Source organism: Pongo pygmaeus, chromosome 16 (assembly GCF_028885625.2).
Source record: "Pongo pygmaeus isolate AG05252 chromosome 16, NHGRI_mPonPyg2-v2.0_pri, whole genome shotgun sequence".
Classification (NCBI taxonomy): Eukaryota; Metazoa; Chordata; class Mammalia; order Primates; family Hominidae; genus Pongo; species Pongo pygmaeus.
The window spans coordinates 48431539-48448094 of record NC_072389.2 but is presented as its reverse complement, the minus strand read 5'-3'; the positions used below and the strand labels follow the sequence as shown (position 1 = coordinate 48448094).

Genomic DNA, 16556 nt, shown 5'->3' with positions numbered 1-16556 from the left:
ACTTGGAGAACCTTTATGTCTAGCTCAGGGTTTGTAAATACACCAATCAACACTCCGTATCTAGCTAATCTAGTGGGTACGTGGAGAACTTTTGTGTCCAGCTCAGGGATTGTAAACGCACCAATCAGACCCTGTCAAAATGGGCCAATCAGCTCTCTGTAAAACAGACCAATTGGCTCTCTGTAAAATGGACCAATCAGCAGGATGTGGGTGGGGCCAGATAAGGGAATAAAAGCAGGCTGCCAGAGAGCGCAGTGGCAACCGCGTTGGGTACGTTTCCACGTTGTGAGAGCTTTGTTCTTTCGCTCTTTGCAGTAAATCTTGCTTCTGCTCAGTGTTTGGGTCCACACTACCTTTGTGAGCTGTAACACGCACTGTGAAGGTGTGCAGCTTCACTGCTGAAGCCCCTGAGACCACGAACCCACCGGGAGGAACGAATAACTGCAGACGCGCCGCCTTAAGAGCTGTAACACTCACCGCGAAGGTCTGCAGCTTCACTCCTGAGCCAGCGAGACCACGAACCCACCAGAAGGAAGAAACTCCAAACACATCGGAACATCAGAAGGAACAAACTCCGGACACGCGGCCTTTAAGAACTCTTAACACTCACTGCGAGGGTCCCCGGCTTCATTCTTGAAGTCAGTGAGAACAAGTACCCACCAATTCCGGACACACTATTACCTAGCTAACTCCTATTTATCCTCCCAGTTTCTGAGCTTAAATATCACCGTCTGAGAGAAGCCCACCCTGACCGTCCACACCTGGGTCCAAGAGCACTCAAACTTCTTTTTTACAGCATTTGGCACACTTGACAGAGAAATAGCTAATGATGTACGTACGCACTTAGTATTGTTTGTCTCCCCCTGCTGGAATAAGAAGCTCCTTGGTGGCAGGGACGCGTCTATCTGCTTTACTGCTGTATTACCAGTACCTAACACCGTTCCTAACAGTTCCTAACGGTACCTCAAAAAGTGCCCCGACTGAAATACTGCCAGAGACTGGATCTCTGTGAAGCTCTCATGGGAACTGTACGAGGAAAGAGAAGATTCTCTTTGCTAGAACCAGAAGGAGAACACATTCCCCAAAGGGAGACCAGCCCACAATCTCTCCATTGCCCTCCCAGGTAAGGGGCTCTCTGTGGTGAAAATAGTTCTTTCAGCCAGACTTTTCCTTCCCCTAAAAGTTTTTGTCACTTTAAAAATATTAACACATAAATACATGTTCATGGCACAAAGATACAAAGGGTATATAGAAAAAAAGCCTTGTGCCTAGGCACTGAGTGTCTCTATCTAGAAGCAATAATTTTCTAGAAATAGTCTATATAAACACAAGCAAATTCATATATATTCTCCCCATGCACACATACCCTTTACACAAAGATAGTATACTATTCACATTGTTCTCTACCTCGCTTATTCCACTTAACAATACAGCTTGGGCTGGGCGTGGTGGCTCGTGCCTGTAAATCCCAACACTTTGGGAAGCCGAGGCTAGGGGATCACTTGAGCACCGGAGTTCAAGACCAGCCTGGGAAACATAGTGGGACCCCATCTCTACAAAAAATAAAAAATTAGCCAGATGTAGTGGCACATGGCTGTAGTCCCAGCTACTCTGGAGGCTGAAGTGGGAGGATCACTTGAGCCCAGGGGTTGAGGCTGCAGTGAGCCATGATTGCACCACTGCACTCCAGCCTGGGTGACAGTTGAGCAAGAGCCTGTCTCAAAACAAACAAACAAACAAATCAAGCTTGGAGATTGTTCCACATCCTTTTATATAGAGCTACTTCATTCTTTTTCACCTTTATGTATTTTATTGAATGCATGTTCCATAATTTATCTACCCAATTACCTTATGCATGGATGTTTAGGTAGTTTCTAGTATTTGGCTATTATAAATATCAATGCCTTGAATATACTTGTATAAATTTTATTTTGCACCTGTTTGATCATTTGTATGATAAATACCTAGAAGCAGAATGGCTGAATCAAAAGTATAGACTTTTTTTTTTTAAGTGAGAGCAAGTTTATTAAGAAAGTAAAGGAATAAAGAATGGCTAATCCATAGGCAGAGCAGCAAAAAGTATAGACATTTAAAGTTTTGGTAGAAACTACTTAATTTCCCTTTGTTCTGGACTGAATTGTGTCCTCCCCAAAAATTCACATGTTGAAGCCCTAACCCCCAATGTGACTGTATTTGGAGATGGGACCTATAAGAAGGTAATAAAGGTGAAGTGGGGTCATAAGAATGGGCTTCAATCCAATAGGAATGATGTCCTTATAAGAAGAGGAAAAGGAAAAGACACCAGAGATCTTTCTCTTTCTGCATGGACACAGGGAAGAGGGCATGTGAGGAAGAGAGCCTTCACCAGACACCAAGCCTAAAGGCCCTGATCTTGAACTTCCATTCTACAGAAGGGTGAGAACATAAATATCTGTCGTTTAAGCCACCCAGTCTGACTTTGCTTGCATTCAAAGGACAATCATGAGATAAAAGGACGTTATCTAGTTCAGAGAAATTGGGTAATTTATTTAAGACCACACAGCAAAGTCTGTCTGATTCCAAATTCCCCCCATGTCACACTGCCCAGTACTCCCATAGGTCTGCCCTTGGGTCCTAAAGGTGTCTTTGTTAGTGTCATAAGTTAGCCTGAAGTTCAAGGAAGTGTCAGAAGCTCTCATTCACCCCAACCTGGTGAATAACTGGAGAGGTGGGAGATGGCTGTGTGGAAAGGGCAGGCAGCAACAAGAGCTACACTTTGTTTCCCAGAGCTCGCTCCTCCTTTAGTCCCTGGCCCTCCAAGGCCCACTGTTCAGTTTTCCTTCCTCACCACCTGCCCACTGACCAGCAGCCGTAGAGCCTGCACCAATTTGGAGAGCCTGCACCAATTTATTATTTATTTATTTATTTCTCTTTTTTTGAGACAAAGTCTTGCTCTGTTGTCAAGGCTGGAATGCAGTGGCATGATCTTGGCTAACTGCAACCTCCACCCACCAGGTTCAAGCGATTCTCATATGTCTCAGTCTCCCAAGTAGCTGAGATTACAGGCGCCCACCACCACGTCTGGCTAATTATTGTATTTTTAGTAGAGATTGGTTTTCACCATTTTGGCCTGGCTGGTTTCGAACTCCTGACCTCAAGTGATTCACCTGCCTCCCAAAGTGCTGGGATTACAGGCATGAGCCACCGCACCCAGCCGAGGCTGCACCAATTTAAATTTGCACTCCCACTAGTATTATAAGAGAGCAACTATTTTCCTAAATCATCACCAACTCAAAATGTTGTCAAACTCTTTTATCTTTGCCAATCTAATAGGTGAAGAAAGAATGATATCTCAGGGTGTTTTCATTTTGCATTTTTATTAAATGAGGCTGAACATCTTTCCACGGAATTGATAGACATTTTTATTTCCTTTTCTGTGAATTGTCTATCATATCCTTTATTCATTTTTCTAATAGTTTGTTATTCTTTCTTATTGATTTATAGGCATCTTTTATATTAAGGAGATTAATTCTTCGTGATATGGGTTTCAAATATTTTCCCCAACTTGTTGCATATCTTATTTTGTTTTGGTTTTGAGACGGATTCTCACTCTGTGGCCCAGGCTGGAGCGCAGTGGCCCAGTCTCAGCTCACCGCAACCTCCAACCTCCCGGGTTCAAGCTATTCTCCTGCCTCAGCCTCCCAAGTAGCTGGGATTACAGGCACATGCCACCACGCTCGGCTAATTTTTTGTATTTTTAGTAGACATGGGGTTTCACCAAGTTGGCCAGGCTGGTCTCAAACTCCTGACCTCATGATCCACCCGCCTCGGCCTCCCAAAGTGCTGGGATTACAGGTGTGAGCCACCGTGCCCCACCTGCATATCTTTTAACATTGTGAATTTTTCCATTTAAAAATTTTTAAGGAATCAAATTTCTCAGTATTTTCTTTATGGCTTCTGGGTTTTGCATAATATTTTTAAAGGTTTTCCCAAGTTAAGAAGAAGTGTCTCATTTTTTCTTCTATTACTTTAAGGATTTAATAAGAATTTTGATCCATCTGAAATTTATTTTGTTGTGTGGCGTAAGATAGGAAGCCAATTGTATTTTGACAAGCTAGTTGTCCCAAAATCATTTACTGATAAATCCTTCATCTCCGCATGGATTTGAAGTGCCACATTTAGCATACATTTAATACATATATTTTGATCTATGGACTTTTCAATTACAGTAATATCATATTATGTGTTCATATCTAGGAAGGCTGGTCACACTTTGTTATTATCTTAGAAATTTCCTTTTGAACCTTAGAATCAGTTTATCTAGTTTCAAAAAACAATCTTGGTGTTTTTATTGGGAATGAATTAAACTTAAGATCAACTTGGGAAGAAATGACTGCTTTATAAAGTTGAGTTGTCCTACCCAGGATGGTGATCTTCCTTTTTATCTGCTCAAGTCTTATTTGGTGTCCCTCCATACCATTTCCAAGTGTTTTACTGAGAGCACTTCACATTTCTTAAGTTTATTTCTAGAAATTTCATCTTTTGTTGTTGTTATTATAGGTTGGGTCTTTAATTACATTTTCTGACTTGTTATTGATTGCAGGCATGAACACTATTGGCTTCTATAATTTTGGTATTAGCCAGCTCACTAAATTACCTTTTATAATCATTGTTAGTAGATTCATGTTTTCCAGGTAAAAAATGACATCTTTAAATAATGAAAAATTAACTTGTTTCTTATGAAGGATTTTTTTTTTTTCCTGAGATGGAGTCTTGCTCCATGCTGGCTGTGCAGTGGCGCGATCTTGGCTCACTGGAGTGCGTGGCACGATTTTGGCTCACTGCAACCTCAGCCTCCCAGGTTCAAGCAATTCTTCTGCCTTAGCCTCCCAAGTAGCTGGGAGTACAGGCGCCTGCCACCACGCCCAGCTAATTTTTGTATTTTTAGTAGAAAGAGGGTTTCACCATATTGGCCAGGCTGGTCTCGAACTCCTGACCTCAGGTGATCCGCCTGACTTGGCTTCCCAAAGTGCTGGGATTACAGGCATGAGCCACCACGCTAGTGAAAGGCAGAAGTTTCTTTTTTTTTGTTGTTTTTTACATAATAAGATCCTTCAAATGAGTTCAAAAGTTCAAAGTTTTAAAAGTATAAAAGAGTAAACAGCAGAAAGATAACCTTTCTACCCCACTGCCCAGATCCCCTCCCCACAGGCAACCAATATTTTTGGCAGTGTGTTTTATATCATTCTGTAGACGTCTCATGTATATGCAGCAAGTACAGCTGCCCTGAGAGTGCTTCTGGTAACACAGTTTCACAAGCCCAGGTAACACCAAATATGAGATCCTTCTCTTGTCTCTTCAGGAACTAAAGAAAGAAAAATTGAAAAGACATAGAGCCTGAGTCCCAAGATAGTTCCCAACCTTCTCTGGTAAAGGGTCCCAGACCAGGTAGGCTTGGAAGAGTTGGGGGCCCAGCGTCTACTTTTAAGACATTTATTTTTCACCAAGAAATTCTACTTCCTTATCTTTTTCACACATAAATTCCAGACACACGTGTTCTCTCTATTATCAAAACAGCCTATGAACATCTCTCAACTTGCAGCCCCTGTCACGTTTAGGGCCTGAGATTTGGAGTTGGATATGGGACTCCTGTTTGTGGCCTCCTCTCTTCCAGAGCCTTCCAGTGCAGTCCAGATAACATCTCTGAGAGTCTCTTGAGACCACTGAAGCAAGAGGCTTCAAGGTTTGTTCTAGCCTTCTCCAGTTGGCAGGTCTTCCCCATCCCACCCCCTCCCCCAGAGCTGCCAGGCATATTCCTGCCTGGGCCTCCTGGCACAAGAGATAAAATGAACAGGGTTACTCCCAGCAACTGGTCCAGGAGATACCAGCAGGGAGGGAGTAGGAGAGAAGAAACATGTCAGGGTGCTCACAGGAGTAGTAGGGGGAGGTTTTGCTATTTCCAGATTCTTAAGCCAACAAAAGTGCCTTCATCATTTTCTGTCTGGAAGACAGAAAGCCCAGAAGGAGCCCAGAAGCAACAGTTCGAGACAGGCGCTTCCTGCGGCCAAGTGGATAAGAGGAGTGGCCTGCAACCATGGGACAGGGTGAGTCAAGCCAGCACTCAACAGGGCTTACTGGACTGTATGCAGCCCCCGCAGCATCACCTGTTTTCATTAGAGGAAGTGGGATGGATGGTGGGTAGGGAGATGGTGGTATAACCATGGTGGAGGAGGGGGTACTGGTGATAATGAGGTGGCTGTGGAGGGGGTGTGGTAGGTGGGTGCTGGTAGAGGTGATAGTGAGCTGGCTCTGGAGCATGGTGTGATGATGGGTGCTGGTGGAGGCAGAGGTGATGGTGGGGTGGCTGTGGAGCGTGGTGTGATGATGGGTGCTAGTGGAGGCAGAGGTGATGGTGATGTTGCTATGGGGTGGTTATGGGGTAGGATGTTGGGGTATACTGGTCATGATAGTTGTATGATGATGGTAAAATGGTGATGGTGGTTAACATGGGTTTATATTCTTATCCCAAGGTCATCATAGCATAAGTGTTCACAGCTTACTGATACAAATGAGAGACACCCTGTGATACAAATGAGAGACACCCTGTGATACAAATGAGAGACACCCTGGGTAGCATGAAGGTGTCACAGCTTCTACACCAAATGGGAGAGGAGAGGAGGGAGTCAGGGAATCCACCTAAAAGGGGCAGAGGCAGACACAAAGCAAGAAACCAACAGAGGTGGTCAGAGTCACAGCACTCTTGGCAGGAATTATTATATCCTGGCCTGGGAACTGCCTGGCTGTTTTGTGTCCTGGGAGATGCAAGTGGGTAGGCAGAGGAAAATGGTGCAGAGGTGTGGGGACAGTGGAATGCAGCTGTGGTTCTGTTGCTCTAGAAACTGCCTCACTCCCCTGCCCTGGTCGGCCAGTCTGGTGGGCGGAGGGCAACTGACCCTGAGACCAACACCTGAGAGGGAAAAAAAAAGAATTCTGGGTGAATTAAGTCAATAATCTCAGCCACGTCTTGTGAAAATAGGGCAGACACCAATAAATTGTCCTTTTTTTTTTTTTTTTTAAACGGAGTCTCTCTCTGTCACCAGGCTGGAGTGCAGTGCGCAATCTCTACTCACTGCAACCTCCGCCTCCTGGGTTCAAGTGATTCTCCTGCCTCAGCCTTCTGAGTAGCTGGGACTATGGGCGCCCACCACCACGCCTGGCTAATTTTTTGTATTTCTAGTAGAGATGGGGTTTCACCTTGTTGGCCAGGATGGTCTCGATCTCTTGACCTCGTGATCCATCCGCCTCGGCCTCCCAAAGTTCTGGGATTACAGGCGTGAGCCACCGCGCCTGGCCAAATCGTTCTTTTTATTCTGTGGAGACCAGACAAATTAAAAATCTATTCAATCAGAGAAACACAAAGGTATCAGGAGATTGTTTAGTCTAGTCCCAAACCAGAGGATGCCCCTGGGCACTAAATTCTTTCCAGGCAGTGGGTGCAGAAGGCCCAGTAGCCACCAGATGAGAATCACTGAGTATGAACTCATGACATGCTGCAGTGGCTGGAGCTGGCTTGTGCCGACTTGCAAGAGCCAATTGCCAAATTTTGAGGAATCTTGTGAACCAGTTCTTAAACACAGGCATTATTAAAAATTAAATTGTATAAACTTACAAGTAAAAAATTCATATTAAAAAGAAAGATAATAAGTACTCTAAACTCACCACCTCCTACGTATTTTACTCCTTTTTGCCTTTATGTTCTTGAGGGTGTTTATGTCTCCTGTATCTCTGTGCTGGAAAAACCACATGATGTGGCAGTCCGCGCCTCTTCACAGCTCTGCGCTTGCTGACATCATCTCAGTAGCTTCAAACTGGCCACAGGGGGAGTAGTTTACACACAGAACTTGGCAAATGCTGTAACTCAGTACGCCCTTTCCCCTCACCACCCCCTCCCCCCAGCCAGTTGTTAACACATAACTGCTTGAGGGGCACATCTGAGGCAGTTCTGGGGTATTGTGAAAGGCAGAGAGGGAGGAGGGTGGGGTATTGTGCACCTCTGAAGAGCATTCCACGTATCTCCAGGTTAACACAACTTCTCATGGGCTGTGGTACAAATAGGAGATGCTGGGAAAACACGAAGGTATCATTGCCTGAAGACCCAATGGGAGAGAAGGGGAGGCAGGAGTCAATGAATCCACCTAAAATGGGCAGAGGCAGAGATAAACCAAGAAACCAGGCAGACCTAAAGAATGCAGAAACCTCAGGGGCCCTGCGAGGGTCTGGCAGCACAGGTGAGGGCCTGAGGCCCCTGTGATGCATCTGAGAAAATCTCCTTTAAGGCTGTCTCAATGTTCTCATCCATTCATTGATGGAGCAAACACTGATTGGCTATCTATTGAATTCTGCTGGGGCAGAGGATGCAGATATGAGAAAGCACTGTACCTCGGGGAGCTCACAGTGAAAAGGGGAGCAGAGGGCTAGGCAGCTGATGGGTATCAAATGGGATAAGTGCTGAGGAAAGTGGAGTAGAGTACTGTGGGAGTCCAGAGGACTGACCTCTGCCAGGAGGAGTCAGTGAAGGCTACAGAGGTGGGTGCCTTTGGATCTTGGAAGATGAGTAGACATCTGCCAGGTAGAGAAGAGATGGTGGGAGCCTTCTAGACAGAACGAGAATCCAAATGAATTCTAGTGACTCTTGCCATAACACTATGGTCATTATGTGGGTTCAGATACACTGAGGCTCAAGTCATATGACTTAGGATGTAACTAAGGCATTCCACCATCCAATCCAACTCAACCAGTCTGCAGAGGCAGGGCTTATCCTGGGCCCCAGCACAAGCTTTGTGCTAAGCAGAAAGAGGAATCATTGTTGGTTTCTGAGTGCTACTGTACTTCAGTTTACAAATCCCAGCCTCCCCGTGGCCACTTTATATATAGCCATGGCCTGACCAAGCCAAGTGGAGGAGGGGGATACAAGGATGCAAGGGGCACCCAGGGACACCAGGACCAGACACAGAGAGGTTCCTTCCCTCCTCTGCACACTTTCATATTTCTTCATATTCAATGATGTCAGTTCTTTTGCCCTAAATAGACATCATTGGCATCTTCTATCATCCCCATCACTAGTGAAAGAAAAAGTAAAACATCCTTCCCCTCTACTCTTCAGCTCTAAGCCAGAGAGACTGGGAACTGAGGGAAATTTGAAGTAGGAGTATCCTGAATTTGACAAGATATGTCTTGTAGTCTAAAGGACATTGCCATCAGGGTCATATCACTTCCCTGAAGTGGGTTAGACCTCATTTCATACCTGTAAGCAAAAGCCATAGTTTCTCTCTTGTGGCAGTTGAGCCAGTGCAACAACGGCAGGCTGCCTTTCAGACCAAGGAGATTCCCAATGGCCTTCTGCCATTAAAGGAACAAAAAGTACACAATTCCTTTGCTGTAAAAACAAAACAAAACAAAACAAAAAAACCAACTTTTCTTTCCAGCATTGTTCCTTATCTTGTGCTTGCTGAACATATCTTTTGACTTCTCTACTCCTTGTTTTTTTCTTCCCTCTTGTATTAGTCCATTCTCACACCACTATAAAGACATACCTGAGATGGGGTAATTTATAAAGAAAAGAAGTTTAACCGGCTCATGGTTCTGTGGGCTGTACAAGCTTCTGCTCCTGGGAAGGCCTCAGGAAACTTACAATCATGGCAGAAGGTGAAGGGGAAGCAAGCACATCTTCACATGGCTGGTGGGAAAGAGAGAGAGAGAGAGTGAAGGAGGAGGTGCTACACACTTTTAAACAAGCAGCACTAGGGGGATGGTGCTAAACCATTAGAAACTGCCCCCATGATCCAATCACCTCCCACCAGGCCCCTCCTCTAACACTGGGGATTACAATTTGACCTGATATTTGGGCAGGGACCCAAAGCCAAACCATATCACTTCTGTTAAATGAGAATTGATTAACAGACTGTCATAATACTCTTGAGCCACCTCCGTGAAGGGTTTTTCTGGGCTGCATAGTGCTGTGAGTTTATAGTAAGACTTTAGCTCAAAAAGCTACCATGCACAGTCTTGGGTGAGACAGTTCCACACTCAGCCTCACTCTTCTCATCTATAAAACAAGAGAATTGGACTCAGTCATCTCAAAACTAGCTCTAAAAATTATCTGATTGTGCTCTAAGAAAAAATGAGTAGGTGCGAGAAAGATTTGGGGTTTTATTCATTGCTTGTGGATTGGGACCAGAAAAAGGAGGCCAACAATGAGAGTAAGCATTGCACTTATTAATAATAATAACAACAACAGTTTCATTTAATGGGACTTACTGTGTATCTGACACTGTGCTAAATGTATTGTACATCATCTAATCCCCACAACTCTGAAAGGAGGGATGATTATTCTAAGGAAAAGGAAACTGAGGCTCACAGTGGTTAAGTTACTTGCCTGGGATTGTGCAGCTAAAACGTAAGTGGAGCTGAGGATTAGAACCCTGGTCTCTCTGACTCCAGAATCTCTGCTTGTACTTACATTGTCACATTTACTTAGTTTCCATGACTTCTCTCTTTCCCATAACAGCCCTGGGTATCAAGAGCTGCAACTTTCTGGCAGCAAGAAACAATGAGGAGCACCACACCAAGGCCCTCAGCTCCCGGCGCCTGTTTGTGAGGAGGGGGCAGCCCTTCACCATCATCCTGCACTTCCGTGCTCCAGTCCGTGCATTTCTGCCTGCCCTGAAGAAGGTGGCCCTCACTGCACAAACTGGTTAGTGAGACAGGCCTAGACTCCTTTGGCAGCAGGCCTGGGGGGTTCTCTGTTCTCTCCAGCACCCTGTTGGGGAATCAAGGGACAAATGGCCCACACTGCAGCTGGGCCATAAGAAGTCCTGCCCACCTGGCAGGGCAGTCATGAGGGTGCCACGAGATTATGTGCCTGGTAAATATTGTTTATGATGACTCAGAAGCTGCCTAGCAGCAGCATCACCAAGAGCTTCTTTTCGGTTGCAAATATAATAGTAGCTTTGTAGAAAATTCTGGATGGGGCCGGGTATGGTGTCTCACACCTGTAATCCCAGCACTTTGGGAGGCCGAGGTGGGTGGATTACCTGAGGTCAGGAGTTCGAGACCAGCCTGACCAACATGGTGAAGCCCCGTTTCTATTAAAAATACAAAAAATTAGCCAGGCGTGGTGGCGGGTGCCTATAATCCCAGCTACTCAGGAGGCTGAGGCAGGAGAATCACTTGAACCCAGGAGGTGGAAGTCGCAATGAGCCGAGATCGTGCCATTTGCACTCCAGCCTGGGCGACAAGAGCAAAACTCCGTCTCAAAAAAAAAGAAAGAAAGAAAAAATTCTGGATGGAATCGAACGCAGGCTAAATATAACATTTAATTGCTACTGTTTATTGAATCCATACTACCTGTCAGGTGTTGGGCCAAGTAATTCACGTGCAATATTTCATTCAGTCCTCCCATGGGCCATGAAGAAGGTACTATTACAATGCCCATTTTATAGACTGTGATGTGGGTCCATGAGTGCCAAAAGCCTGTGCTCTCCTATCACTCTTTCTTGATGGGCCTCATTTCTAGGTGGGTCACTTTCATTATCCTCCAGAAACAACTTTCACCTGCTCCATCTTTGTAATACCCTGACCTTATTACTCTGAGTTGTGACCAAGAAGTCCCAGTGACGGACTAATCACTGTGTGACTGCAGGAGAGCAGCCTTCCATGATCAACAGGACCCAAGCCACATTCCCGATTTCCAGTCTGGGGGACCGAAAGTGGTGGAGTGCAGTGGTGGAGGAGAGAGATGCCCAGTCCTGGACCATCTCTGTGACCACACCTGCGGACGCTGTCATTGGCCACTACTCGCTTCTGCTGCAGGTCTCAGGCAGGAAGCAATACCTCTTGGGCCAGTTCACACTGCTCTTTAACCCCTGGAGTAGAGGTAAGTTTGGACCTGGACCAGCCTGGGCTGCACGGAGACTCCAGACACTGCAGCTGGGGTGCAGCTCTGGCAGGGAGCACCTGCACCAGGCCCCCGCGGCAGCCCTCTCTAAGGACAGCACCAACACCCAGTCTGTGCCAGGGCTTTCTCCCTGAATGAACCAGCTCTCAGACCCAGGGTCCCGTTTTGGTGTCACCCCTGGGAGAAGCAGGTTGAGCCTTCCCACTGAAAGCGAAAGCTTGTCGCACTACCAGACCCTGGTGCTGGCTCAGGCCATTTTGGTCACAGGAGTTGAGACTCACTGAGATGACCCTGGGAAAGCTGCCCTTCATTATAACAGTGCAGGGGTGAGAACTGGAGAGGGCCTCGGGAATGAGGTGGCCTGAGGATGGGCTTCTCTCTGTCTCCCCGGCTATTCTGTTTCCAGAGTGCACTCAGGCTTTGCGGGACCTGAAGCTGATGCAATCTGGGGGACCCTCTTTAAGAAAAAGAATATACCATTTTGAATTGATAAGGCTCCCCCGCCGACCAGGGCCCCAAGAGGTCTGTGTTATTCCATAAGCTTCTGCTTCCACTTCCCAGGAAATCTACACTTCCCTGTCTTTGCTCCTCTCTTCGGGCTCATTCTGTTCTTGCGGATTGCTGGGCGCTCTCCAGACACCCCTACCCAAGGGTCTGACGGGACCCTACGATTCACCAGCCTATGAGCGGCTTCCCTGGGGTCAGGTGACCTGCTGTGCCCCGCCCCCCCAACCGTGGCCACCTCTAGCAAAGCTCAGCCCTAGCTGCGGCTGGAGCTATGTCGTCTAGAAATGGCCATCTGACATAATACGTGTCCAAATGAGACCCAAAGTAGGACCTATCTTCTCTTTCTCCCCACTCTGAAGATTGTGTCTGTCTGTCTTTGCTTTTAAATCTATCTCACCCACCTTCATCCTTGGGCTCCCTGAAGGGTTTGTTGGGAGAATGAAAAAGAGTTTCTCCCGGCTTTCCTGTCTTTACAACATCAAACGAGTACATAGCCCTTTTCCTCTGAAGAGTTTTGCTGCCAGCCTGAAGGAGGCCTCATGGCAAGGCGGGGCTGGGAAACTGACGGAAACATGGAGAGGTGGAAGAACCTTCCCAGGTTCTTAAGCCTGGCCTCATGTCTGGCCCGCAGCTCCTGACTGCTTTTCTCTGTGGTACCTAAATCCCAGTGGGTTCTCTCTCCACTTCTCCTGTCCAGGGCAGAGTTCTCCCCCACTTCAGGTGGCCCCACCTGTCCTCAGCTCAGGCCCTTATTTCCTGCTGCAAGGGCGCAGGCAGGTGGATCAGCAGATGGGAGCTAGTATTCATCCAGGTGCCCCACGTGGTTGAATGTAGATGCAGGGCCCCTGGGCTGGGGGAGGCCCTGTGGCTCTCCACGAATGGCAGAAAGCCCTTCAAGCCGCTTCCCTCCGAAGCTGAGGCGTTGGTGTACCCCCAGATCACCCTGAGTCTGCTTCCAGAGCCAGGCCCTGGTGACTGCCGTAAAGACCCAGCAAAGAGTTCTAGGACAGTGCTTGGCTCAGGGCGCCCACACTCTTGACTCCAGTGCCAGGAGTCCTGCCTTTGTGCTCAGTTTGTAGGGACCTGCCTAGGGAGGGCCTCTCTACCTGAGTGTGGGTGGAGGTCTCTGTCTGGGCAGGGGAGAGTCATTGGCTCTGGTCATCTGGGAGGTGACTGAGAGATTTTCAGATTCCCTGGCATCTCAGTGTCATCTTGCCATGCTTGGAGATGGGGATTCAAAAGGAAATTTTACATCATTTTACATCCTATGATAAAAGTTGGAGCCCTGCTCACAGGCCAGGCACTTTATAAAGGGGGCTACATACACCCAAGCAGAGAGGAGGAGGCTGGCATTGCCTGTGCTCTCATAAGCTACTTCCTAGAGCCCTGCGGATCCTGGGGCCAAACACCTCAGTTTGAAGTAATTTCCAAAAAATAAAAAATAAAAAACAGTGATGCCTAGCTGACTTCAGAGAGTACTCAGGATGGAAGGCAGGAGTGGAGGGCTCCTTGGGCATATGGTTCTGTGATTTTAGGCCCCAGATTTTTCAGGGCTTCCTCATTTCTGGTGTCTTATCCTTCTGTTGCCTTGAGGACCCTCATACTCCAGATGGATCCCTGGAGGGCTCCAGAGAGGTTAGCCTAGCAGCTCCTCTGGATGATTTGGAAATCCTTTTCTCTCTCTAGTCCCCAGAAACTAGTCTAACCCCTGACCACTCCACCTCGGCCATTGGGTCAGAGTGCTTAGCCCTCAGCAGTTGCCCTCCTGCTTCTAGCTTCCCAGAGTGGGTGATGGCCCCCTTAAAAGTTGCCTACCCTCCTCATGATTTCCAGCCCAACCCTAGGATGAGGAAAGCAGGAGGGGCACCGGGAAGAGACCGAGGGAACCCTAGACCCACTTGGACACCCCCGGGGCAGAAATCCAATGTTCTGACTTCCACCTCTCAACCCCGCTGCTCCTTCCAATCCTCCAACCCTGTTTTGCCAAATGCTCCTCTTCTCTCTGCTCACATCCGTCAGCCTATGCTTAATTGTCTTTTTTCTGAAACACCTGTTTTTGGTCACAAATTGAATTTGTGAGAAAGACATACAAGCCATTGGGAAGCTCCTTGGCCTGTTGCCAATTTATCCAGGGACGATAGTGTTCTGGCTGTGAACGACTAGGATTTTCTTTTTTTTTCTTTTTTCTTTTCTTTTTTTTTTTTTTTTTTTGTGAGACGGAGTTTCACTCTTGTTGCCCAAGCTGGAGTGCGATGGCATGATCTCAGCTTACTGCAGCCTCCGCCTCCCGGGTTCAAGAGATTCTCCTGCTTTAGCCTCCCGAGTAGCTGGAATTACAAGCACGTGCCACCACACCCAGCTAATTTTTTGTATTTTTAGTAGAGACAGGGTTTCACCATGTTGGTCAGGCTGGTCTTGATCTCCTGACCTCAGGTGATCCACCCGCCTCAGCCTCCCAAAGTGCTGGGATTACAGACGTGAGCCACCAGGCTGGTCTCGAACTCCTGGCCTCAAACTGTCCTGCTTTGGCGTCCCAAAGGGCTGGGATTATAGGCGTGGGATTATAGGCGTGAGCCACTGCACCTGGCCAACCAAGTTTTTAAGGTTGTTCTTGTCTTCCTGGCTGACCATAAAGGCCACCCCCTGATTGACCCAGGGACTCTGGGCTGGGTCCCAGTAGGGGCAGTGAAAGAGGGACTTCCTCCTCAGTCTTCATTAGGCCCAGAGCTGACAGGGTGGCCTGCAGCCAAACCTAATCTCGGCAAGGAGGACAGAGGCCTGGATGTGGAGTGCAGACCTAGCACCCCCACAGGCCCTCATCCCTATCCACCTCTCACCAGAGGATGCTGTGTTCCTGAAGAATGAGGCTCAGCGCACGGAGTACTTGTTGAACCAGAATGGTCTCATCTACCTGGGTACAGCTGACTGCATCCAGGCAGAGTCCTGGGACTTTGGCCAGGTACCAGGGCCCTCTAGGGGAGGAGTGTGTAGAGTGACTGTCCCATAACCTTGCATGTTCAGGCTAGACAGAGCTGGTAGGTCCAAAAACCCCTGGTCATGAGACCATTTCTTTAGCCCATTTCAGCCTTGTGGTGCCTCCCGTTCCTCTGGGCCATATCAGAACATCCTCCCGGAGCTCCCAGCATTATTTTCCTTAAAACTGTGGCAAATCAAGCCTCAGTTACATCCCCACTGTCTTTGAGATGAAGACCAAATCCCCCTAGCCTAACATCCATGGCCCTTCCAGCCAGGACCCTGCTTTCCTTTCCCCATGAACCGCCCCATGTTCCAACTCCTCACCATCCTCAGAGCAACAGGCTGAATATTCCCTCTGCCGGGAAGGGCTTCCCACTCTTATCTCCTGGCAAGCTCCTACCCATCTCTCAAGACCTTCTCGAAGCCTTCCCCCACCCCCGAAGGCAGGGGGAGCCTCTCCACTGTGCTGCTCTGTGCCGGCATTTCTACAAGAGCCCTGGCCATGCTGCTGTGCTCTGTAATCTAAGGGGCTGCGCTGCATGTCCATCTCCAGTCCTAAACCGTGGGCTCCTCAGGAACAGGAGCTGCCTCGGTATCCTCCACTCCCGGTTCAGGGCTGGTAGGAGCAGTCAGGGTTCACTAAATGGAAATGGAATGCAGTGCAATGAAACGAAACAGTACAGCATGGGTCCCCGAGAGCTCACACCCTACCAGGAGTCAGACAACAGATAGGCAAAGGACTGGATGCCTGGGAAAAGGAACCCAGGTCACATTGAGAGGTGGGGGGAGGGAGCCAGAGCTCCTCAGAGGGATGAGGCAAGGGAGGCAGGTGTGGAGTGTGGGTCTGGGAGAAGGACGAGATGATGAGGCTGTCCTGCAGGATGAGTGCCTGACCTGGGGACCCTTCATCATGGCCCTGTGTGGTCCTTAACAGTTCGAGGGGGATGTCATCGACCTCAGCCTGTGCTTGCTGAGCGCAGACAAGCAGGTAAAGAAGTGGAGCCAGCCGGTGCACGTGGCCCGTGTGTTGGGTGCCTTGGTAAGCGAGAGGCTGGGGAACCAGAATGGGGCGGGGGTGAGACAAGAGCCCTCTGAAAGACCTGCCCCACCACCGTGGCCTCAGAAACCCCCAAATCAC

General features: G+C 47.9%; 1 protein-coding gene across 9 annotated transcripts in view; it reads left to right on the top strand.

Annotated features, from left to right (window-relative positions):
* The first annotated feature begins 198 nt into the window (after window positions 1–198).
* EPB42 (erythrocyte membrane protein band 4.2) overlaps window positions 199–16556 on the top strand; it is a 29682-nt gene continuing 13324 nt past the window's right edge. Inside the window, exons 1-9 of one of the 9 annotated variants that reach the window (XM_054452133.1) lie at window positions 199–1123; window positions 2264–2415; window positions 5342–5427; window positions 5654–5722; window positions 5988–6083; window positions 10547–10732; window positions 11681–11914; window positions 15283–15401; window positions 16353–16457. In XM_054452133.1, coding sequence (XP_054308108.1) covers window positions 6074–6083; window positions 10547–10732; window positions 11681–11914; window positions 15283–15401; window positions 16353–16457 — 654 coding nt within the window. In that variant the 5' untranslated portion in view covers window positions 199–1123; window positions 2264–2415; window positions 5342–5427; window positions 5654–5722; window positions 5988–6073. Of the gene's footprint in view, window positions 1124–2263; window positions 2416–5341; window positions 5428–5556; window positions 5723–5942; window positions 6084–10546; window positions 10733–11680; window positions 11915–15282; window positions 15402–16352; window positions 16458–16556 lie in introns of all 9 variants that reach the window. The other 8 variants (XM_054452129.1, XM_054452132.1, XM_054452128.1 and 5 more) reach the window with 8 other exon arrangements.